The sequence below is a fragment of the Tenrec ecaudatus genome, chromosome 1 (assembly GCF_050624435.1).
Source record: "Tenrec ecaudatus isolate mTenEca1 chromosome 1, mTenEca1.hap1, whole genome shotgun sequence".
Classification (NCBI taxonomy): Eukaryota; Metazoa; Chordata; class Mammalia; order Afrosoricida; family Tenrecidae; genus Tenrec; species Tenrec ecaudatus.
The window spans coordinates 40,273,439-40,298,157 of NC_134530.1; the positions used below are offsets into that span (position 1 = coordinate 40,273,439).

The 24,719-nt window shown below is 55.4% G+C and overlaps 1 protein-coding gene across 1 annotated transcript in view; it reads right to left on the reverse strand.

Annotated features, from left to right (window-relative positions):
* The window catches only part of PADI2 (peptidyl arginine deiminase 2), a 55,627-nt gene extending 31,377 nt beyond the window's left edge, over window positions 1-24,250 (reverse strand). Inside the window, exons 1-3 of the mRNA XM_075538376.1 lie at window positions 24,089-24,250; window positions 9,023-9,206; window positions 5,974-6,046 (exon numbers count right to left, since the gene is read on the reverse strand). Of these exons, the coding sequence (XP_075394491.1) occupies window positions 5,974-6,046; window positions 9,023-9,206; window positions 24,089-24,180 (349 nt within the window). The 5' untranslated portion in view covers window positions 24,181-24,250. The remainder of the gene's footprint in view (window positions 1-5,973; window positions 6,047-9,022; window positions 9,207-24,088) is intronic.
* Window positions 24,251-24,719: the final 469 nt, after the last annotated feature.

Here is a 24,719-nt window from a genome sequence, read left to right on the forward strand (position 1 = left end):
AACCTCTGCAGCCCTACTATGAGTCAGAGGCTGTGAGGTACCATATCATAAAATCCCCCTTCATTCAACAAATCAGTGTAGAGCATCTATGTCCCAGGCCCTGTACTGGGCATGGAGGACCGAATACTGGGCCATTGAGGGCAGTGCCTGTTCTCCAGGAGTCTCGGGTCCGGTGAGATAACAAACCCAGCCTCCGAGATAAAAGTTGGTAAAGTGGGCGGGGGATCTGGGAGGCTGACACCGCAGAAGGGCACTCCAGAGAAAGAGGACAGGTGGGGCCACTGTTGCAGAAATCCACAGCTCAGGTGGACAGTCACCACTGGTTTTCACTACTTTCCGGTTGGACCCACCCCAGCGAAGGAGGTCAGCTTCCCTCAGCTCCACTCTGGGGACCAACCGCAGAGCCAGCCAGGGTAGCAGCCCTGCTCTTGGCTTTCAAGGTAAAATCTCCTGGGGAGGGGGGGGGCGGCACTTTGCCCCTGGCATGAACTTCTGGAATTCTCACCCCCACTACAGGGGTGTGTGGGCATTATCGCCTCCCCACCCTTCCCCAACTCCAACTCCACAGGGAGACCAAGGCTCCCCATGGCCAAGGGATCACAAAGTTCCCAGAGTGCAGAGAAGCTAGCCCCTGCAGGTCTGGGATCCAGAGCCTTCTCTTTGCTGCTCTCCACTGACCCTGATTGACTTCCAGCTGATTATGACCCAGGAGGACCCCCAACTGACCTTCAGTTGACACAGACTGATCTCTGCCTTAGGCTCTGTTTCCAAATGCCATGCCTGCCTTCAAAGGCCCCAGGATTGCTCCCTAAAGGCCACTCTCAGAGAAACCCCGCCACCTCAGTCCCACCTCAGCCCCTCTGACCTCCGAGGCAGCCTGCAAGGTGACCCCTGGGCAGGGTCACCGAGGCAGGACCTTCCAGGAGAGCATGAGGACGCACTTTGTTTAGAATCTCTTTGTCAGGTGAAGGGAGACATTGGGCAGTGTAAGATAGGACAAAATAGTAATAATGTATAAATCATCAAGGGTTCATGAGGGAGAGGGGAACGGGGAGGGAGGGGAAAAATGAGCTGATACCAACGGCTCAAGTAGAAAGCAAATGTTTTGGGAATGATGAGGGCAACAAATGTACAAATGTACTTGACATAATGGATGGATGTATGGATTGTGATAAGAGTTGTATGAGCCCCAAATAAAATGATTTAAAAAAGAATCTCTTTGTCTTTTAAACATCATCACGTGCCCTTTGCACACAGAATAAAACCAACAAATAGCACCGAGAGGCTTCTGCAGAAAAACAGCATTCCCTGGCCACCCTGCTCCTCCCCACCCCGCAGAAGCGGCCTCCGGGACGCTGTCAATAGACTCATTGCTATTTCTTGATAGTTATTCATTTCAGGCACGTTGACTGACTTCCTGCGACGCAAGTTGGGTGTTTCTTCCTCTAGCTCCCCTGTCACCCTCCTGCCACCCCTCCCACCCCAGTCAACGGCCTCCTTCAAGCTCTGAGCCATCCCCGCACCTTTCAAGGGCGCCTTGCTTCCCGGCTAAGCGGGACTACAATGAGGAAATCATGAAGGAGACAGAGAGATGGGCGTGACCTGCCCTCTTGGGACAGCTCTGCCTTCCCCGGAGGGAGGAGGGTGATGGTGTCTGTTTTGGGACCTCTGGGCTCCAGACGGCATTTCTCAGAGGCTCTGGGATCCTACCTCAGCTCCCCGGAATAGCCCCAAGGTGTCGGATGGCGCCTGGGGTGTAGGGCAGATTAACGGGAAATGTCAGCGGGATTGGGTTTGAAGCAGAGTGTTCTGAGAACCAAGACGGAGGGGCCCCAGCTGCAGCCGGGCGTGTTGGCAGGCCGCCGGCCCCCGTGGAGAGTGGCAGGGTGCCCATTCTTTTGGCCTGGCTTGGCAGATTGGGGTGTGGTGAGGAGGAGGTGCATTCCCCTAAGCCAACTGGGGCAATTGCCATAGGCCCTGGGAAAGGGCACCTCTGGGTGATGCTGAAACACCTTGGGGCCCTGTAAATCTATCTGTTGCTCCCACGTCCTGGACCATAGGCCACCCTCCCTCTCCACACCGCTTCCTTCCTTCCCGCGTTTAACAGGGAAACCCAAACACCCGGCCAGTTGCCAATGAGTCAACTGCGACTCATTGCAACCTTGCAATTCATTGCTCTATCGGTTTAGATTGGCTGATGTTTGGAGAAGTAGATCACCAGGCCTTTCTTCCGAGGTGCCTCTGGGAAGATTCCAACCCCCACCTTTGGTTTGCGGCAGAACGTGTTCACCAATTTGTACCATCCAGGGATGCCTTTCAACAGGAAGGCTCAGCAAACCAGCTCTCATCAGAGCTGGGGACTACAAGACCCTCAGTTTGAGCCACGAGAAAACGAGGCCCAAAAGGGTCGATGATACTCAGCAGGCGGGGAGGCAGCTGTAGGGCTTGGTTTGATCAAGGGAAGCCCCCCAGCACCCCAGATCTCAGGGGGATGGCTGAGGCACCTCTGAACGTGGCTGCCCTGCGGGGAGGGGAGAAAGGAGAGCCTGGGCGGAGCATCCAGTCCTTGCAGATGGACCCTTTGGCCCCTGCCCCCTCGACTCCTCCTCTTCATTGTGCAAGGTGGGTCCGCTCACAGGTGAGGACCCCCGGGCCCCGAGGAGCAGAGCCTCCAGGTACATTTCTGAAGCCGCGGCTCTTCCTGCTCAAGTGGACCAGTGCGGGGCCCAAAGCGGGGTGAGGCCTGGACAGAAACTACCTAGGGCAGCCCCTCATCTGGGCACTGTCAGGTGTCTAGGCCTCAGAGGCACGACCTCCTTTTGTTCTGAGAGGATGCCCTGCCCATGAAGAGCTTTACTCCTCCTCCAGAGTGCCAGTCCTGGAAACTCACAGGGTCAGGTCTACCCTGTCCTGTAGGGTCACTGAGTTGTATCGACTTGATGGCAGTGAGGTTGTTATTGTTGTTGGGTGTTAACATGGCCTTTTCGCATGAGCTGATAGGGGTATTCAGTGGCAGATAGTGTTAGGGCCTTCTCCTCGCGTCCCCCCAAGAATAAACGTGTCCGTCTTATGTCATCCCTTGTCTTTTGCGGGGCACAGAGGGCAATCTTATTGCCTGTGGAATCTAACTATCTGGAAACCTGTGACCGCTCAGGAAATAACTGGTGCATGGAGGCACGGGGAGGACTCGTGGCACAATGGCTTAAGTGCTCAGCGGCTAACCGAAAGGCTGGCGGTTCCAACCCAGCTGGCGGCTCCTGGGGAGAGGGACCTGGCAGTCTGTTACTGTAGAGCCAATGCACAGTGACCCTGCAGGGGACCCATGAAGCGTAGAGCCCACTTCCTTCCAGCCGAGGCTGATGCATAGTGATCTCACAGGACAGAGTACGACCACCCTCTACGCTTTCCAAAAAAACCCCAAACTCACCGCCATCGATTGGATGCCGACCCACAGCACCCCTAGAGGACAGGGTAGAGTTCCCAAGACTAACTCGGAGCCTGAGCAGAAGCCTGGTCTTTCTCCTGAGGAGTTGCTGGGGCTTTCCAACTGCCACCGGGGCTCCAGGGTTTGCCCAGTGGTGTTTCATGGACCCAGTCTGCGACCTCTTTCTCCCAGGGAGGGGCCGGTGGGTCCCAACCACCCAGCTTTGGGTTTGCAGCGGAGCACTTTACCCCTGTGCCACCAGCACCTTGGCAACCCCTCGGGCAGTTCTACGCGGTCACACGGGATGGTCCTAAGTGAACCGCGATAGAGCGAGAACAGAGGCACAGCCTAGGACCTCCGCAGGGGTAGCTCGGCCATTCATCACAAGCCAGTTGGGAATCTTCTGGGGACCAGCTGGCTGGTCCAGCTGAGCAAAGCCTTAGGGAGGGAAGTGCGGCCGGCTGCCCTACAGAGCACTCCTGGGCGTAGGGGTTCTGAGGCTCTGGAGGCTGATCTGCTCTCTCTCCTAAGTGTGTCTGGCTTTGGTGGAAATCCCTTAACGGCTCATACACCCGCGTTCAGCAGACCTCTGACCACTGTCCCTTCTGCCTCTGTCCTCAGGTGTCTCCGACTGTGCCGTGCCTAGGGGATTATGTTTCCTTGGGGACAGTCACCTAAGACAGTCTGGGAGCTGTGTATACATGAGAGGCTCACACGTGCCTCAGGCCGGCCACGACCCGGGAGGCACTGGTTACCATCTCCTAGGGCCCCCCAAGTCATCCTGAGCTTCTTTACCACCAAGCCTGGGCGCCTCCTGCCAGAGGGACAGGGTGGTCAGCAATCCAGTCGTTTGAGGATCTGCTGAGGAGTGGGAGAGCACACTGATGAATCCACTTCAGCAGCACTGAGCTCGGGGCTGGAGCAGGGGGGCCGGCCTGGATGCTCACCGGATCGCTGGGAGGGAGTCAAGACCCCCGCTGTGTGGCCTCAGGCAAGTCTTTGCTAGCTGTGTCAGTGCTCTGAGGCTAGGTTTCCCTCATCTGCGACACAGGGGTCATATCGTCCCCGTCCTTGGATGTTGGAGTCTTAGGGAGGCGTCCCCTCACCCAAAGGCTGGCCCTTCTAGCCCCCCCGAGAGGCACTTCAGAAGAAAGGCCCGGTGGTCTACTTGCCAAACCCAAACCCAAACCAGCCACTGAAAACGGTACAAAGCGCCGTCCTCCTCCGACACGAATGGGATGGCTGGGAGTCGGACTGGACTGGCAGGAGGGTAATGACGGCAGTTTGTCTTTTTAAACCCTTGGCAGAGTGGGCACAAGAACAACACCGAGATCAGGCCCGGCGACCAGCTCGTGCAGGAGCTGGCGCACTGCTGGTGCGCACGCACAGTAGGTGTTGATCCCACTGTCTCCACAACCACCGCCATCCTCCCAGAGCACCTGCAGGGGCCGGGACACACAGCAGGTGTTCAATACATTGGGAAGACTCTTGTTATTTTTAAAGCACTCGCACACAGCCCAAGTCAAACTCACTGCCACTGAGGTTGCCCCAGTGACGCTGTAGGACAGAGTGGAAGTGCCCCAGTGAGTTTCCAAGACAGTTTATGGGAGTAGAAAGACCTGTGCGTCTCCCAGGGACGCCTGGTGGTTTTGAACTGCAGACCTGGTAGATAACAGCCCAGTGTGTAACTTCCAGGCCGCCAGGGCTACTTTGGGCACGTGGCAGATGCCCAGTGAGGGGTAGTCCTCTTCCATTGATGCATGGCAGTGGTGTCCATGCTAAGTTGAGGCTGGGGGGGTGACAGGACCCTCTGAAATGGACATTTCCCATTTCTCCCTTAAACAGCCTATGATTTAATTTTTAAAAATTGTGCAAGTAGCACCTTAACTGCAGAAGAGTCCAGTGACTGAGGGTCCTGGACCCTGTTGTCTGAAGCTGGGCTCCACCCAGCCCCCTCCCCTCCTTGGCAAGCCTGGCCCCAGGGCAGTGCAGTGCAATGGAAGGAACCTGAGCAGGAATGATCCTGAGTCCTGGACCCGACCTACCACGGAGTTGCTGTGTGACTTTGAATGGGTTCCCTAGCCTCTCTGGGCTCCACTGCCCTCTTGGGTTAAAGGAGGAGCTTGCCCAGGGCATGTTAGTGGTTCACGGTGGCATTTCTGCACACCCAGGGCTGGGTCTCAGGGAGGACAAGGGGGGAGTGGGTGAACCGAGGTCCACAGCAGGCCTTTCAGACTGTGGTCATCACCCTCAGGAGACGGAGTTCTTCTCCAGGCTGTGAGGGGGAGGGACAGGGATGGAGTTTCCACTTTCTCCTCTTTGGCCCACAGAGCCTCTGGCAGTGACCTGGACAGGGGGCAGAGTCTTTGGCAGCGCAGGGCAATGCAGAAGGTCCTCTGTCCCCAGCACAGAGGGGCCAGGCCCCAGGGCACTCCTCCCCGGGCCTGCATTATTCAGCAGAGGCCACCAGTGCCGGGGCTGCAGAGGCGAGCATGCGCCCAGTCTGAGCCCCGCGGAGCTGCCCTGGGTCATGAGGGCAATGGACTCACCAATGGCCGTGAGGAAGAGTCCAGCCTGGTCGATGGGAAAGTTCCCCTCCTGATCATAGTAGTTGACGGTGACCTTGGTGGGGAGGGGGCGCATTGGGAGGGAGAGAAGAACAGAAATTCCAGATCAGGGGCAGGACACCTGAAGGCCACCCCTCTGCAGCTCATGCCTCAGCCTGTCAATGATCCTTCTGGATGTCCACCCAGTTCTTCCAGGCTGCTTTCCTGGGCAGCTGGGCTTTGCTCCCAGTCACCTCAGCTGGGCTGTGGACTCCCTCCTCTTGGGCAGTGTCAGATACCCTCTGTGGGCCACCCACACCTCCCATCTGCCTACCTGCTTCCCGTAGGGCCCCACACCTGCCATGGACCCATCCAGCTCCTGGGAAGCCCCCAGGGTGGCCTGACCTTATCTTTGTACCATGGCCATGCGATCCCTGCAGTGGATGCGTGACAAAGGGACTGTCCATCATTAGAGAGCCCAATGAGGAGACAGCCCTGCTTCTGGTGCCACCACTAACTCACCATGCGGCCTTAACAAGTCATTTCACCCCTTGAGTCCTTCTAGTTGTCTGTGTCTCTTGAGCTGGTGCCCCATTCCTGACCACCCAACACATAACAGAACCAACCCAGCCCCACGATCAGGTGCAGATTGAACCACTGGGATCTATACTGTGTACACATAGATTTTCAGAAATATCTCATCAGGCCTTTCTTCCTAACCCATCGCTGTCGGGAAGCTAAGACCTGTCCCGCTGTTTCATAGCAACACGGAAGCCTCCGAGGACAGACAGGTGATAGTTTTGCCTCGGCTACTCTGGCCAGTGATTGAACCTGGATCTCCCACATGGAAGGTGCAACTTCTACCATGAAACCACTGCCGCCTCTTCGTGAGTCCCTAACACCGATTTTACAGACGGCAGAACTAAAGGCCTGTGACTGTAACACCCGAGGAGTCTAAGAGTCCATGGTGCAGAGTTTCTAAACTAGCTATCATTCAGTGACCTACAACAACGGGGCCAATGATCAATGGAGAAAGGATGGAAGTCGTCAAGGCTTTCATCTTGCGTGGATCCACAATCAGTGCTCTTGGAAGCAGCAGTCAAGAGCTCAACCACTGCACTGCACTGGGTACATCTGCTGCGTAAGACCTCTTCACGGTGTTGGAAAAGCAACGATGTGACTTTGAGAACTAAGGTGGCCCTGACCCTTGGGTATTTTTAATTGCCCAAATCCCACGCTATTTTTAATTGCCTCACCTACGTGTGAAAGTCAGACACTGAATAAGGAAGCCTGAGGAGGAATCGATGCGTTTGAATCGATGCATTATGGTTGTGGTGAAGAATATTGTAAATATAGTGAACTGCCCAAGGCGCAAGCAAATCGGTCTTGGAAGAAGGCCAGCAGCATGAGCGACCAGGATGGTGAGACTTTATCTCACGTACTTTGGACATCCTGTCGGGAGAGAGCAGACTCTGGAGAAGGACAGGCTTGGTGGAGCGGAGGAGGAGGGAAAAAGAGGGAGACCATCGATAAGATGGACGGACACAGAGGCTGCAGCAATGGGCTCCAACATAAGGGCAGTTGGGTGGATGGTGCAGGACGGGACAGGGTCTCATTCTGTGGCACTCAGGGTCTGCAGCAGGCGGAACCGGAGCCCTGGAGCAGCAGTGGTTAAGAATGGGACAGTGATTCGCAAGGCCAGCAGTTAGACACCACCGGCTGCTCCTCAGGAGAAAGCCGGGGCTCTCTGCTCCTGCAAAGAGCTCCAGACTCAGGCCCAGGGGCAGCTCCACCCCGTCCTATAAGGATGCTGTGAGGCGGCATCAGCTCGATGGCAGTGAGTTTGTTTGCTTTTCAGGAAGCCATTGGGAACCGGAACATTTGCTTGTCCCCATGTGGAATCTGTCCGCAGAACAAGAGGCAGTTCTTTGAACAGGACATGGGGTACTGTGTGGTTTGCAAGCAGGGGTGTGTCCGAGTTAGATCCTTTTACCCTGCTTGTTCAGTCCCTATGCTGAGTGAGTCATCCAGGAAGCTGGACCGCAAAGAAGAAGACAGCATCAGAACTAAGGGCGGGACCTCTCACACTGTCATATGCAGATGATGCGGCCCTGCTTGTTGAAATTGAGGGGGAGCTCAAGCGCTTCGTGATGCAGATAAAAGAGGGACAGCCTTCAGCATGAATAAAACAACCCCCCTCGTAGCTGGACCCCCACACAACGTCCTGACAGTTGGAGCAGTCCGTGGGGCTGCTATGGATTTAATTTTACTCGGATCCACAAGCAGTGCTGCTCACGGCAGCGGTCCGGGAGTCCAAGGGCAGATGTGTGGCCCGAGACCATTTTAGAGCGTTGCAGAGCAAGGGTGTCACTTGGAGGAAGAAGGTGTGCCTGACCCCAGCCCGGTGAAATTGCCTGAGATGCACGCAAGAGCGGCACATTGAGCACGGGACGCTGGGGAAGAACCGGTGCCTTTGAAGGACGGTGTTGGCGAGAATATCGAACATACCACACGTTGCCAGAGGAACAAACAAATCTGTGTTGGAAGCCGGAATGCCCCTTAGGAGTGAGGAAGGCAAAGCTCTCTCTCACGTACACTGGCCACGTTGCCAGGAGGGTCCAGCCCTGGGGAAGGACATCCTGCTCGGCGGAGCAGAAGGTCAGGAGAAAGAGGAAGACCCTCAGTGGGACAGACGGACATGGCCGCTGCAGCAAGAACTCGGCCACAGCAATGAGGAGAGGACCACTCAGGGTGGGCGTGTCTTGTTTTTGGTCCACCGAGTTGCTATGAGGAGGTACCGACTCAATGGCACTTGACAACGTGACTGATGTGACCTTATTGTCCCCTGGTCAACACTGCTCTGTCGATAGAGTTGCTAGGAACCCCAGGTGGCTACAGGACACGGAAAAAGTGCAAACGTGAACTGACGTGTGCTGCGGGTGGAAAACCCTCACCGGGTTGAAGCCTTGGGCTGACGTAGGCTGCCTCCTCCCCAGCACACCCACCGGTACCCCGAAGCCCACGGAAGGTGGGCCTCCCTTCCCACCAGTACCTTGTCACTGCTGGCCTCGGCGCTGGCCTGGCTCATGGAGAGCCGCAGCGTGGTGCTGGGTGAGAGGGGCCAGCGCTGTTTGCCATTGGTGGCCACCTCCTCGGCTTGGCCGTCGCACACCACCTCCACCTGCACGTGCTCCGAGTGCTTCAGGCTGAAGGTCTCAGCGCCGGCTGGGGCAGCGCTGCAGGGACAGGGGAGAGAGAGTCACAGGGAGGCCTGATGGGCCAGGCAGAGGGGTCAAGGGAAGTGGGTCTCAGAGGGGCAGTGCTCAGCTCATCTGGGGATCCTGAAGGAACTTGTTGTATTCCCCTTGCCTGATTTGGGGAGGGCACTTGTTAACAATGCAGGCTCCCCAGGTCAGCCCTGTACCTCCAGAGTCAGGGCGTTTGAGGGGTGGGGCCTGGGTGTCTGAATTCCTTACAAGCTTCCTTATTTTTATTTTATTAAAAAAATCATTTTATTGGGGGCTCGTACAACTCTTAACACAATCCATACACGCACCCATTGTGTCAAGCACATTTGTACATTTGTTGCCCTCATCATTCTCAAAACATTTGCTCTCTGCTTAAATGATGGTGAAAGTGCATACAACCAGACAGGTGCCAAGTCGGCCATTCCTAGGTGTGCAATTCAGACGAGATTAGTCTTCAAGAAGCGAGGCCCTTCTCATGACCACTTTCTAGATGATCCCACTGCCAACCATCTAAACTCAGCACCCCTCCCTCTGTCCTGGTGACCACGGAACCTCCTGGGCACCTTTGTGTTTGCTGTTTCCATGTCAGTGAGATGGTACAGGATTCGTCAGTTTATGACAGGCAGGTTTCCAAGGCCCAGCCAGAGGGTGGTGTGTCTCAGGACCCCACTGCCTCTGAGGGGCAGCTGGCTTTGAGAGCCTCGAGGCTCTACGAGGGCCGGTGCCCCAGGCCCAGAGGTCAAGGTGGATGAGCTCAGAGGCACAGCTTGGCCCAGGGGCTCTGGGCCGGTGGTCTTGAGAGCAGGAGGCTGGGGACCACAGGGGCACGGGCAGGTGGCTTTGTCACAAAGATCCCCTCTCTCCTGGATTTCCCATCTTCAGAGAGTCCTTCCCTGAGACTCAAGGGTGTTTTCCACAGAAAGAGAAATGCTCCTAGAACTGTTGGAAGCCAGCGAGACTTCAGAGCAGAACGAGCCAGTTTAGTCAGCTTAGTGGGAAGGAGAGAAGAGACATAGTCCCAGAGCTAGTGCTCCTAAGACTGAAGGTCCCTAAGGGCCCAAGAGGCTCAGGGAGGCTCAGGCGGGATTCTCCTGGGCTTTGGGATGCAGGGCACGGGCACGGGCAAGGCTACTCTGTGGGCCTCGCGCCTCTCGGGTCCCAGCACAGTTCTCTACGGAGTTTGGACATCAGAAGCGCCTGGGTTGCTGTTTAAATTCTTCTGGGGGTTTTAAAGCCTACAGACGTGTGGGTCCTATTTCAGAAAGTCTACAGGGTTAGGGTGGATGGAAAGTGGAGGCCGGTGACTCTCAGGATGGGCAACATGAGCAGTTCCCGGAAAGCATTTTGCGGCTTGCTGGAGTCCCCCACAGAGCAAACAGTCCATGCGCTTGGTGACAATCAGAGGGTGGAGGTTGAGATCCACCCTGGGGCGCCTTGGAAGAAAGGCCTGGTGATCTACTTCAGAAAGCAGCCACCCCACACCCTACAGCTACGGGTCACCATTCGCTTCTCTGCCACGATGGGGTTATCACCACGAATTGGGGTTGACTTGGTGGCAACTGCTATTTTTCAGAACCTCGGGCCGGAATCTGACAGGTGAGGGGCAGAAGAGTGCTCCAGGGCCACCACCCGTTTGAGAATCACTGGTCCAGACCTTCAGCAGGGCGCTGTGGCGGTGGGAGCCTGGCAGGGAGGGTATGGTCTAAGTTGGGCATGTGGGGCCGGAGAAGCCATCTGGGAAGGGGTCTTTGGCCCAGGCCAAAGACTGCAGGGGCTCCTATAAAGACCGCTCACTGGCCACAGGGACTGGCAGGAAAGTGAGCAGGGGGCTGGGCAGGGTCGCTCTATTCTTTGTCTCTCTGCTGCCCTATCCCTCCCACTTTATTATGGGGGTGCCTGTCCCCCGGCAGCAGAATATGATGACAGGTGAATTCCCTCTCCACACTCACCCTCCTATTGTACTTGGGCTGAGGTTGGACACCAGGCGGCTGGGGCCTGCTACCTTCAGTCCACACCCAGCAAGAACCGGCAGCCCGTCTTAGCCACACCTCTGGATCTAAATTCAAGCCCAGTCCTGCCGCTGGCTCGCTGCGGGAACTTTTTGTGTCCTTAATAGTTTGCTGGCATATCATTCACATCTCCTGCAGTTCAATAGTTCAATCCCACGACGAGGAGAGGCACAGTCCGTTTCAGAACATTTTCTTCATCCATGTGTGCTCATCGTTGCTAACTCCCCATTTCCACCCAACCTCCCCTGCCCCCGCCCCCACCCCACCCCAGGAACCATGAATCCAGTATCATCTCTACAGATGGAGCTAACTGAGATCTCAAAGACAGAAAACAATGAAAAAGTAACAAAAAACGAAAAACCACTACTAATAACAAAGTAAAACACAACCTCAAAAAGAGAGCAAGAAAAATGAAAACCTAGAACAAATTTAAATGGATCACGAGGGAGCTCAAAGGCCAGGGAGCTACATTTTCACCGAACTGCAGGGGTAACAACGTGCTTTCCAGTGCGCCCTGCACGTTAGCAAGGCTGCCACGCCCCTCATCCACGACCAGAGAGGAGGCACCAGGGGCTTAATCCACGTGCGCACTTTCCCTTTGCTTAAAGGAAACAAGCAAAACTGAAGCAGCTTTAAATGGGTCAAAAGGCAGACGGAAGCATGAGCAATGACATTTTAACTTACTGACGCAGGCCGCCGTGGTCATTACAATGCTCTCAGCCATGTGCACGCCTAGATCAGCTCGGACCCATGGCCGCCCCACGGGTTTTTCAGTGGCTGATTTTCGGAAGCAGCTTGCCAGGCCTTTCTTTCAGGTGCTTCTGGGGGGACCCCAGCCTTTCTGACAGCCGCTCGCGCCTCCCGGGGAGCCCCAGAGCAGCTTCTGTATTTATTACAAATATGCTCCCTTTGTGGAAACTTTATGACGTTCTCGTCCTTTTTCAAATAGAGTCGCTGAGAAGACTGTGGGTTTAGAGACACGCTTTAAGGTCTAGCACCACAGGTGGGATGCGTTATTTTGGGGAGAAATTGCAAGAGGTTGGGAAAGTGTGGGTTCAGCTTTGGGGAACGTCTCCCGGCTGCAAGTCTCCATTTGACCCAACTTGCTAGGTGGCCTCGGGAGAGCAGCCTTCTTCTCCAGCAAGTCCGTCCAGTGTCGAGGGAGGAGGGCTGCAATCAGGGGTGTCTAGAGGGGTAGAGCCTAGATGTAGGAGTGAAGAGGGACATCGAAAAGCCGAGGGGTCTCTTTGCCCAATGCCCGCCCCGCCTTAATGGGGTGGGGCTCTGTTCTTTCATTGGTTTTGTAGATTGAGTTTCTGCAGATGATTCCATTTGGAAAATTGCTTTACCAATTCACATGCTCTCCCCCAAGCCAGACTCTGACAACTACCCGTACAAACCTCCCCTGCTGCCTACATTCCTTGGGGCTCATGAGAAACCAGAGGCGGGTGACCCGACAGGCCCAGGGGGTTCAGGTTCAGCTCCCACTGGCTCTCTGTGTGTGTGGGACAGCCTCCCATTGCTCCAAGCACCAACCAACCCGGTCCAAGCTAAGCAAGCAGCTATTCTTGGAGAAGCCCTGGCAGATGCAACAAAGTGACCATTGTGCCCTTGTGGTTCCTGTTGGCCGCCTCCCCCATCCCTGCCCTGCCTTGTAGAAACCAGTGAACCAGGGGCTGTGGAGGCGGGAGGGCTCCCGCACAGTATCTAGGGCCAGGAGGGCACGAGGGGTGGATGGTGGGGCCAGGCGATGCCCTGCTTGTGGACAGGCAGGCTGCCATCATTGTGCCGAGTCAGGACATGGCCAGGTTCAACAGCACTCTGTGAATGAATGAATCTGCCCCTCTTCTCTTGCCTTTCCAACTGTCTTTGTAGAGAGACTTTAAAAAAAATCATTTCATTGGGGGCTCGTATAATTCTTATCATAATTCATCCATTGAGTCAAGCACATTTGTACATTTGTTGCCATCATCATTCTCAGAACATTTACCTTCTACTTGAGCCCTTAATATTGGCTGCTCATTTCCCCCTCCCTCCCCACTCCCCCCTACCTCATGAACCCTTCATAATTCATAAATTATTATTATTTTGTTATATGTTATTGTCCGAAGTCTCCCCCCACCCTCTTCTCTGCTGTCCCTCCCCCAGGGAGGAGGCTACACGTAGATTCTTGTAATTGGTTCCCCCTTTCTACCCTACATTCTCTCTACCCTCCAGGCATCGCCACTCTCACCACTGGTCCTGAAGGAGTCATCTGTCCTGGATTCTCTGTTTACAGTTGCTATCTGTACCAGTGTACATCTTCTAGTCTAGCCAGATTTGTAAGGTTTCTGCCTTACAAATCTGGCTAGACTAGAATTGGGATCATGATAGTGCGGGGCAGGAAGCATTTAAGAACTAGAGGAAAGTTATATGTTTCATTGTTGCTTCCTGGCACCCTGACTGGCTCATCTCCTCCCCACAACTCTTCAGTAAGGGGTGTCCAGTTGACTACCACTGGGCTTTGAGTCTTCACTCTGTACTCACCGACATTTACAACGATATGATTTTTAGTCTTTGATGTCTGATAACTGGTCCCTTCTACACCTCATGGTCAGACAAGCTGCTGTGCTTCTTCCATGTGGGCTTTGATGCTTCTGAACTATATGGTCACTTGTTTATCTTCAAGCCTTTAAGACCCCAGATGCTATATCTTTTGATAGCCGGACACCATCAGCTTCCTTCACCACATTTGCTTATGCACACATTTTTCTTCAGCAATCGTGTCGGGAAGGTGTGCATGCTGGAATGCCAATTTAATAGAACAAAGTGTTCTTGCATTGAGTAAGCACTTGAGTGGAGGCCCAATGTCCATCTGCTGCCTTAATACCAAACCTATAAATATATGCACATAGATCTGTTTCCCCACACTCTTATATAAATATATTTACATATGTACATTCCAGTTTTGGACCTCTATAAATACCCTTTGTCACTTAGTTCTTTCCTCTATTTCCTTTTACTTTCCTCTTGTCCCACTATCATGTTCAGCCTTCATTAGGGTTTCAGTAATTTCTCTCGGTTACCTTGCCCTTGCTGAATCCCTACCAGGCCACTCACACCCTCCTTGCCACTGATTTGGATCACTTGTTGCTCCCCTGTCCCTGGGTTGGTCAGCACCACCTACATATCCCCTCCTCCCCATCTCCTGTGTCCCCCAGAACCATTGGTCCCGTTGTTTTCTCCTCCAGACTATTCATCCAGTCTATCTTACCTAGATAGATCTGTAGCGTAGAGAGACTTTTTGCAAAGAAGAAATCAAGTCAAGTGTTTGCTTGAAAACAGGCAGGGGCTCCCCCGTGGTGCCCCCCACAATGAAATCCAAATTTCAGCTTGTGTCCCACCAGTGGTCTTTGGCCAGCGCATCTCCATGGGACCCTCCAGCCTCCTTTGGTACAACTCCTGCCGCTGCCCTAACCTTCCCCGCTGTGCTCTCCCATCTCACCAGGAAGCCATTCGTTCTACCCACAATGCCTTGCCCGGACTTCTCTGCTTGGCAAATGGCCGTCCCTCCTTGAAGACCCACCTTGAAGGATTCACCCTCCTGTTTACTTTCCTCCATGGCATTAGTCCCGTGCCTTTTGCTTCTTCTTGCATGGGCCTGGTGCAGGCCTGCAGTCACGCCCTGTGTAGATGCTTGCTGCAGGCAGGGCTGGACGAGGAGGCCTTGATTCCACGGTCATTTGCTCTCCTGACACATGTTTATCAAGCATTTTCTTTGTGCCAGGCACAGTTCTAGGTGCTGGAGGGAGACTGGCCCCAAGGTCATATGCTAGAGATCTTAGTAATTTGAAGGTAGTATGTTCCCGGGGCCCATCTATTCTAATGGGAGAGAAAGACTTTCCCTGGATTACACAAGTAATTGTGTGCTCCCTGCTGTGGTCATGACCACCCAGCAGAAGGAGGGGGTGCCATGACAGCCCCCTGGGAGTGAGGGGGCTTCCCTGAGGAGGTGACCTTTGGGCTGAGGTCTAACTCTAGATTCTAAAGGATGGAGAGAGATTTGTCGGACCAGTGGCTCTCAAACTTTGGAATCGTTGGGTGGTGCAAATGGCGAATCTGTTCGGCTGCCGACTGACTGGGAGGTTGGAGGGGCCAGTCTACCCAGAGGCATCACAGAAGAAAGGCCTGGCAATCATAATTCAAAAAAAAAAAAAGAAAAGAAAAAGAAGCTAGAAGAAAAACCAGTTACTACAAACCCTATGGAATTCCGTTCTACCCAGACACACATGGGCTCACATGTGCCAAAGTCACCTTGCTGGCACCTGGCTTGGACTGTCAGATTGAGCAGCACCAGCCTGACCTGGAGGGCTTGTTACAGGGCCCAGTGCTAAGGCCATGCCCAGCTTTTTGGAACCAGCAGGTCTGGGGTCGGGCCTGGGCACTTGCAAGTCTAACAAGCCCCCAGGTGGTCCTGCTGCTGCTGCTGCTCTGGGGACCACACTTTTGAGTCCCGCTTAACTGGGCCGGGGAAGGAGAGCAGAGGGGCAGACATGCCTGAGCATTTCCACATGGGCGAGGATGGTGGCAGCTAGCTAGGCACGGCCCAGAGCTCGAAAGGAGGGCAGTGTGTCTGGCTGTGAGGAAGGAGGCGGGGGGGGGGGGGGAGATTGGAGGAGGGGGGCGTGGGTGGCGGCGCGAGCCCGTCTTTCTCTGAGGGTACTAGGAATCATCGCAGGTGTCCATACAGTCCCTTTGCAGCCTAAGGGGACCCCCCAGGGGCAGGGTGGGGACTGTTATCAGGAAGTGGGGAAACCAGGGAAGAGGTAGCGGTAGCTGCCCAGGGAGCGATGCTGGTGACTTGGGACCGGGTGGTGGCCACGGGAGTGGAGAGATATGGCTGGTAGGCTGGCGCCCAAGAAAGGCGCTTTGACAAAGGCCCAGAGAACAGGGACTGGCACAGGGACTGGCACAGAAGAGAGTGGCGTGACAAGCCCAGCCTGAGGCTCTGTGACCGAACAGCAGCTCCGCCCCATGAATGCTGTGTGACCTCTGGGCATCCACCCAGCTTCTCTGGTCTCCACTCAGTGGGGAGGGCCACCACTTGCCTGTGCAGGGCTGGGCTGGCTCTCACACAGCCGCAAACTCAAGGCATGCCATGCCTACTCCAAGCTGGCATCTGGTCCTCTCCACTTGTCCACCTGCTCTGGGGCCTCATTGACACCAGCCAGGGTTCACCCCTCCAGTGACCCCCAGCAGGCAGCCTGACCTCAGTTCTGTGGACAGGGAAGCGCAGGTGCCAGCCTGGCATGCAACCCCATGGTGAGCACATTGGAGGGGAGGGATTGAGGGAGGCAAGGCCAGGGGTAGGATGACCCTAGGCCAGGGCCCACCCCCGATAGCAGCATGGTGGTGGCTGAAGCATGAAGGGGAGCAGAATTATGACATCTGTCGTCGGCTGGCCTCCTTCTTCGTCCCTATAACCTCAGAAGTCCCTCCCACAAGTGCCTCCAACTGCTCTGGGTCCTCTAATCTATGGTGACGCCTCACCTCCGAACCTTCAATGGCTCCCGACTGCCTAAGGAACAAAGTCTAACACCTGAGCCCAGCATTCAAAGCCCCTGGTGCAGAATGCACGGCCCCACCAACCTTCCCCTGAAACCTCACCCTTTCGCCTGCCTCTATGTGCCCCAGTGCCTTTGCACCTGCTGATCCATGTAGCCCCGCCCTTAGTGCCACTCAGAATCCCACCCTCTGAGAGCCAGCTCAGTTGTCACTTCCTCCAGGAAGTCGTCCCCATCTCACAGCTAGAACTCGTCTCCTTGGCTGATGCCTCCACACGACATCTAACTGATGTTGCGCACCGCGTTCTCCCAGCGTTCGGAATTCTTGGAGGACAGCGATCCTATCATGTAGCTTAATGATAACATGACAAACTAGGAAGTAAGTCATGGCAGCTACAGACTGAGCACTGGCTATGTGCGAGGCACTATTCTAGACTCTGGTCCATGTGATCCCAGCCTGTCCTTTCAATAACTCCATCAGGCTGACTCAGGGCAGCCCATTTTACGGATGGGTACACTGGGGCCCACAGAAGGTAGCTATTTGCTTCAAGTCTCAGGGCTGGTGAGGGCAGGGCTGGGAGGTGAACTCAATCGCTTTGGGCCTGGTGCTCCCTCTGCAGGGGTGACTCCAGAGGTCGGAGTCCTCCTTCAATGTCCTCCAAGGAGGAGCAGCTGGCTGCGTGGGGGCAGGTCTAGTTCAGGAGACGCCCAAACGAGAGGCCCTAAGGGACTTCAGAAGCCCCCTACTTCTTTTGCAGGCATGGATCAAAGGTCGCAGAGAGAGGGCTCCCAAGGCGGGCTTCTCCCTCTGGCCTCCTGGGTGTTGATTGACATACGTGGTGAAGGCCTGGGACGTGTGGAATGGGCACCCAGGAGCTGCTTCTAAACACTGTCCCCCTGAAGTCTCCCAGCTAGTGGCTGGGCACCCGGGTGAGCCCTGCCACTGAGTTCTGGCCCTGGCTCAGGCTCTGTGGGTATCGGGTGCAGAGGGTTAAGCTAGGCCCAGGTGGTTCGAGCCCATCAGCCGCTCAAGGGAGAAAGATGAGGTAGTCTATATCCTTAAAGATTTATGGCCTTGCTGGGAGGAAGCCCCTGGGGAATCTCCTCTGACCACGGGCCAGGCATGGGATTAGCCTTGCTAATACTCGGAATGCATTGGAAATTGGATCGCTGCAGAGGCAGTTAGGTCAGACTTTAATACCTTATCACTTGATCTCCTTTTGGATCCGTTTTAAAGTTGTTCTGGTTTCAAATATTTTCTGATTTTTAAAAAATGAAATCATTTTATTGGGGGCGCGTACAACTCTAATCACAATCCATCCATCCATTGTGTCAAGCACGTTTGTACATTTGTTGCCCTCATCATTCTCAAAACATTTGCTTTCTACTTGAGCCCTTGGTATCAGCTCATTTTCCCCCTCCCTCCTGCCATCCCCTCCCTTATGAACCCTTGATAATTTACAAATTATTATTATTTTTTCATGTTTTACACTGTCTGATATCTCCCTTCATCTACTTTTCTGCTGGCCATCCCCCAGGGAGGGGGTGGTTGTATGTAGATTCTTGTAATCGGTTCCCCCTTTCTACCCCACTTTCCCTCCACCCTCCTGGTATCACCGCTCTCACCACTGGTCCTGAGGGGTTCGTCTGTCCTGGATTCCCTGTGTTTCTAGTTCCTATCTGCACCAGTGTACATCTTCTGGTCTAGCTGAATTTGTAAGGTAGAATTGGGATCATGATAGTGGGGGGAGGAAACATTAAAGAACTAGAGGAAAGTTGTATGTTTCATTGTTGCTACACTGCACCCTGACTGGCTCCTCTCCTTCCCCTGACCCTTCCCTAAGGGATGTGCAGGTGCCTACAGATGGGCTTTAAGTCGCCTCTCGGCACGCCCCATTCACAACGGTAGGATTTTTTGTTCTGCTTTCTTTTTGATTGAGGCTTTTAAAAAAAAATCTGTTTCGCTTTGTTATTCTTGTTAGATTTTTAAAAGCTTTTTTTCCTGTCTATGAAATCCAAGATAAGCAAATCTGTAGAGAGGTAAATCTAGAGAGAGTAATGGTCCTTTGGGGGTATAGCAAGGGAGGCTGGGGGGGTGGTGGAATGGGGAGCTAATAACAGAATGAAGAAAGTGCTCCCTAACTGTGGTGAGAAGTGTACGATGCCTCTCAATGTGATAGAACTAGTAAATTGGATGGCATGTGAGTTATATGCCAATAAAACTGTGAAAAATAAAGAGCAGAGTCCCAGCCCTGGAAGCTCCATGGGGCGGTTTTACTCTGTGCACTAAGTCGGAGTCCACATGATGTCAGTGAGCTTGGTTTTGGTGACCCTGATTGTGCAGGGGCCTGGGAGCTCAGCACACAGGGAGCCAGAACCTCCTCAGGGCCCCCACCCGAGAGCTGGCCTGAAACTGGAGCCCCGGAGCAGCTCCTGGCAGGCTTCCCTTTAGGGTTGAGAGCTCCGGGTGTTGTTCTAATTTATGGGGCCACCTGACCTGGCCTGGATTGCTCCCTCCACCCCGCCCTCCTGTCATGCTCCCAGGAGCAAGTATAGTTTAGGCCAAGCTCGGCCCCATGCCCTTGACCTTCTACGGGCTGACCCGGCTCTGCCCATCCTTTGGGTCTGGGGGTGCCGGGGAGCCATTCACTGTGCATCACCAACAGATGTGCTTGTTCATTCAGTCTTTCACTCAACCTCGGCTCCGTGTTGACCCAAGGCTGGAGGTGCCCCAGGACACAGTAGGCAGAAGCGTGGATGAGTTCACCCCACAAACACCAGTCTCAGGAAGGGGGCCCAGCAGGGGGCCCTAGGGCCTGGACTCCGTTCCAGTCAAGAGTCCCACTTAGCAGCTGTGTCACCCTGGACAAACGCTCCTGGTCTCAGTTTCCCCATGTGTAAACCAAACCTACCTCTCTGCTGCGAAGTTGATTCTGACTCACAGGGACCCGAGAGGACAGAGGAGAGCTGCCTCTGCCCCCCCGCCCCCCAATGGGTTTCTGAGACGATCCTTCTCTAGGGAAAGACAGCCTCATCTTTTCCCCTCGGAGCAGCTGATGAGTTTGAACCACTGACCTTACTGTTGGCAACACAGTGCTTAAGCCACAGCACCACCAGGGCCCCTTCCATCTGCGAAAGCAGGGCAACAGCAACCTAATTGATGGGGTGGATGTGAGCTCTAAACCCAAGAAGAAACAAAGACACGGGGGAGGAACAGGCAAAGGGCGAAGAAGGCTGCTGGGTATGGAGGAAGTGCTCAGTCAGTGCTCCTTTCAATATTCCATAGGGGACCCTGGTAGCACTAAGAGTGGGGCGTTGGGTGACTAACCACAGGGTCGGCGGTTCAAACCCACTAGCCACTCTGAGGGCAAAAGGTGAGGCTATCTGTTCCCATGATGAATTCCAAGCTTGGGGACCGAAACTGGGATGTATGAGGGATGGGTTCGGTGGCAGTGGGTTTAATGTTCCGTACGTCAGATCTGCAAAGGAAACGGGAGGTGAACAGTGTCTGCAGTTTGGGCTGGCGGGGACATCACAAGATGGGATGTCAAAGAAGGCTGCTCAGAGGAGGTGCTGTCTGTGCTGAGACTTGGCTCCGGAGGGACTGGAAGCTCAGGTGTCAGGGAAAACTTGTTTCAGGTGGAGCGGGCAGCCCTGAGGTGGAGTGAGCTAACAGGATTTGCAAATACAGAATGACTTCATGTGGAGGACCAGAGAGGTAGGTTAGCCAGGTGAGGCCTGCTCCACTATGGGGAGGAGAGACCATGGCATCCTATACCCCCAGCACTTCACACTGGGCCTCGACCGCTCCCCAAACTTTAAGTAATCCCCGACCTCCTTCTGACCAAGGGCCAGAGCGAGGATGGCTGGGAGAGTCAGGAGTGAGGTTAAAACAGAGGCGCCCTGGGCTTTTCTCCAGGGCCGGAACCTCATCTATGCTGAGTTCTCCGGTCCCCATCGTGTGGTACCACCCTTGTGCCCTCTTCCTATCTCTGCCAGGGAGTGACAGCCAAGGCAACAGGGTAACAGGGGGCTGCTATGTCCCCTCGGAGGCCTGGCTCCTCTGGGACTCAGAAGTGAGGGGCCAGAATACCACTCCCGAGTTAGCGGGGCCCAGGGTGTGGAGGTTCTGGGGGACGTCACTTGGGGTCTTGAGTGGGTCTAGCCTGAGACAGACCCAGTGGGAAGTGGATGGAGCTCAAGGGCTTAGTCAGAGTGGGCAGAAGTTTCTGGGAGCATTGGGCTTGTGGCCCAGGTGGAGGGTGGGGGGGTGGGGTGACACAGGCCAAAAAGGGTCATCATCCAGTTCAACCTGCTCATTTTAGGGTCACACAGAACAGAGTGCTGCATTGAGTCCTGTGTGACGTGGGGTCAGTGGTCTGAGCCTCGCTTTCCTCATCTGCCACATGGGGCCGTTCCCATCACGGCCTCTGAGGTCTGGGGTGAGGGTGCAGTGAGATGATGCACTTGGCTCACCTGTATCCTTAGCACCGACAGCAGCGTCTGCTACTGGTGACCAGTGGTTCTCAACTAGGGAGGGTTGTGCGTCTCTCCAAAAGGGGCCATGTAGCAATGTCTGGAGACATTTTTGGTTGTCACAGCTCAGGGGGTGGTAATAGCATGCAGAGGTCCCCAAACTTATTTGACCTACTGCCTCCTTTTCAGAAAACAGAAAAAAAATTACACAGCACCCTCCCAGCAATGAACGACTTGTACTGCAGCCATTAATCCAGGATAAAGTATCTGCTTCCACAGTCGTCCCCCCTCGCCCCAATCATTCCCCCAGGGGCTGGGGTCACCCACCCTGGAAAACACCAAGGGAGCAGAGGACAGGGATGCTGCTTAGCACCCAGCAATGCCCAGGGTGGGCCCCCTGCTGACAAAGAACCTGGCCCAAAAGTCCCTTGTACTAAGGCAGCTCTGCTTGAATGCAGCTCTGCCGTCCAGCCAGAGGCCAACAGCGCCATGTGCCTGCTGGGTCCTCGACCTATGGCCAGTCCCCGCTGCCCAGTGGTGCAAGCAGAACACACCCTGGTTTCAAAGACTTGTAGGACAAGGAAAATGGACACAGCCTCAGTGGTCGTTTTTATACTGGTCACCGTAAAGCGAGGGCGTCTGGGTAAACAGGCAGACCTGGCGGGGAGCTTTGCAGGCTCATGCAGACCACCACAACCAAGTGAATGTCGAGGGAGCGCGAGCCACAAGGAACTTGGGGGCTTCCCAGTGCGTGTGAAAGTGCACACACCAATGGAGTCCAGTAAGTGTGCATGACGAAAGAGTTAGAAATAGATGAGAACGACCGAAATGTGATACAGAGGCAGGAAGGGAGTACCCGCTGTTGGAAACGCTGGCACCGATCGACTTGCTGGATGCAGGGCCACCCCAGCCTTCAATTTGTAAAACACCACGCAGGGACGCACAGTAAGACAGGTATGCCCGGGGTGGGTTAAGGAAACTATCATTCAAATAAATCCCACATGCTCACATTTCCAAAAATGTTGGCTACTTGCAAAACAACAACAACAACAACAACAACAAACAAACCCAAAATGTGGCTACGCAAAATGACAGATGGGGCTCTTTGTGGCTCCTATCTGAGCCCATGCTGCAAAGCCTGGGTCAGAAGTGGGGGTGGGTGGGGTGACTGTCATCTTAGGAATGGACAAAAGGAGCCACCACTTCTCTGCCACCTGCCCATCTCTCTCTACCTCCCTGCCTCCCCCTGGCTTCCCTCTGTGCCAGGAAAGAGGCAGGGCAGGGGCCTGAATGTGACCCTCCCTGCCATAGGATGGAGGGCTCGGCCCAGTGTCAGGTTTGCAACCGCACTGAAAGTGTCCCAGTGAACAAACAGGAGGCTATGGCGACAGCTGAGGCTTATAGACCTCGGTGCCCTGGCTCTCGGCCCATCCCCCAGCAGTTCCCGGTCCAGAGCTGGGGGGTGAGGTGGGGGGAGAAGGAGCGGTGTGTGTGGGGGTGCTCCCCTGGGCCACACTCTACTGCTGTGTTAGGACTCTCAAGCTCTGCATGAGGGGTGGCTGAGACCCAGTGGAGAGGGTCTCAGGTCCCGGGGACCCAAGTGGGTCAGTAGGAGGGTGACGGTGTCCTTACTTTCTAGGAGGGTGGGCCGTGGGAGGGGTACTTGGGTGGGGCTTGATGGTCTCAGCATGGCCAGTGTCTGTGGTGGAGGTTGGGGGAAGGAGCCTCTCTGAGCAGCACTCAGGACCCTAGGAGATGGCAGACAGAGTGATGGGGCTGGAAGAGGGCACATGGGGAAGACAAAGGGTGGGGGTTTGGCATTTTGGCTTCTACATGTGAGTTCAGCTCCAGGCACAGAGAGGTATGTGACCCACCCAAGACTGTGAGTCTACATATCTTCGTGAGTTCTGCATGCCCTCTCCCTTCAACTGGGCTGGCGCAGGTAATTCATCCACACCAGTCACCTCCCACTATAGGGAGATGGGCAGGAGACTAGGCTGAGTCCTAGGGGACGTGGGGAATGGTGGGGGCCCTGACTTCAATCTCTAAATGTGTCTCCGGCTCTCTCAGAAGTGCTGTAACCACCACTCCACCTCTCACCAAAGTCTCAGGACAGAGAGAGGAGGGGAGAGAACAAAATATAGAACTGGGGGTGGGGGAGCTCTTTGCTTTTCTGAGAAGGAATCTGGTTGGCACCTGGAGTCCCGGACCTTGACTTGGTGAAACAAGGCCCCTCTCTGAGCCCAGGGTTAAGTCGGGAAAGACATTTACTGAGAAGGTGTGCAGGACCAGTGTCTGGGACCCCACCAGCAACCCCACCAGCCTGAAACCAGAGCCTGATCAATTCTGGGGTCAGAAACCACCCCTGGACAGCTCCCCCAGCGCCCTGCCTAGTCTCCAGCAAGGAGGGGCTGGCCTGTGGGCGGGAGGCATCTGCTGGGTGGTGGTAAGTGAGGAAGGGGGTGTCTGAGGGGGAGGAAGGAGGGGTGTGTCAAGAGGAGGGTGGGGAAGTGAAAGGGAGAGGGTGTTGGGAGAAGAAGCTGAGGGCACCCTGGAAGGGAGTCTGGAGGTGGGAAGAGTGGGTGAAGGGGAGGGGCACTGGGGGAAGGGTGCTGACAGAGCCAGGGGCTGAGGCTGTTGGCGGGCTTCTGGGTGAGTGGTCTTAGATTCCTAGGGGCTGGCCCAGGACGGGCCGCCTTCAGGGCTTCTGGGTGTTCTTAGGATTTCAGGGCGAGGGGGCTTTGAGAAGAGCCGCTTGGGCCGGAGGAGGACTTCCTCAGGTCACTAACGCCGGGGAGGCGACTCAGGCGCGGGCGCCCCGGCATGCTCTCGGCCGGCTTACCTGTAGACATCGGTCCAGAGGTGGGTGCCCAGCACGTACACCGCTTCCACGCGGCTGCCGTATTGCAGCCGCACGGTCCGCTCGCGCAACATCTCCGCCACAAGTCTGGTCTCTACGCTCCGCTGGCCGCCCCTGCCGAGCCACCTGCCGCAGGTGCACCTGCTCCCGCCGCCGGCGCCCTCCGCGGCCCTGCGCGCCGCTTTATGGAGCCACCGATGGGGCGGGGCCACCCACCGCACTCCTCTCCCATTGGCCACGGGCCTGCCCATCAAACGTGGCCACGCCCTCCCAACGCGTCTCGGCCTCCCCACCCCCCAACTTCGGGGTCTGAGGGAGACCCCTGCTGCCAGGCCCCTCCATTTGGTATTGGCTTGCGCATCCACTCATGCATCCACCCGTCCGTCCACGCGCTCCGTCAGTCTTCACCACGGCCCGATGCTGGGCTCCAGGACACGGCCAGTGCCAGCCCGCCGTCCTGGTCGCCAGGGGCGGACAGCGAAAGCGTGGCGCCGCCCAAGGGCGGGGATGGGAGTTGGTGGAGCTCAGAGCGGTGACCTAATCCAGCCCGGGCCTCTGGGAAGGCTTCCCGGAGGAGGAGGAGCCCAATCTTAGGGGAGGTGTTTGCCAATAT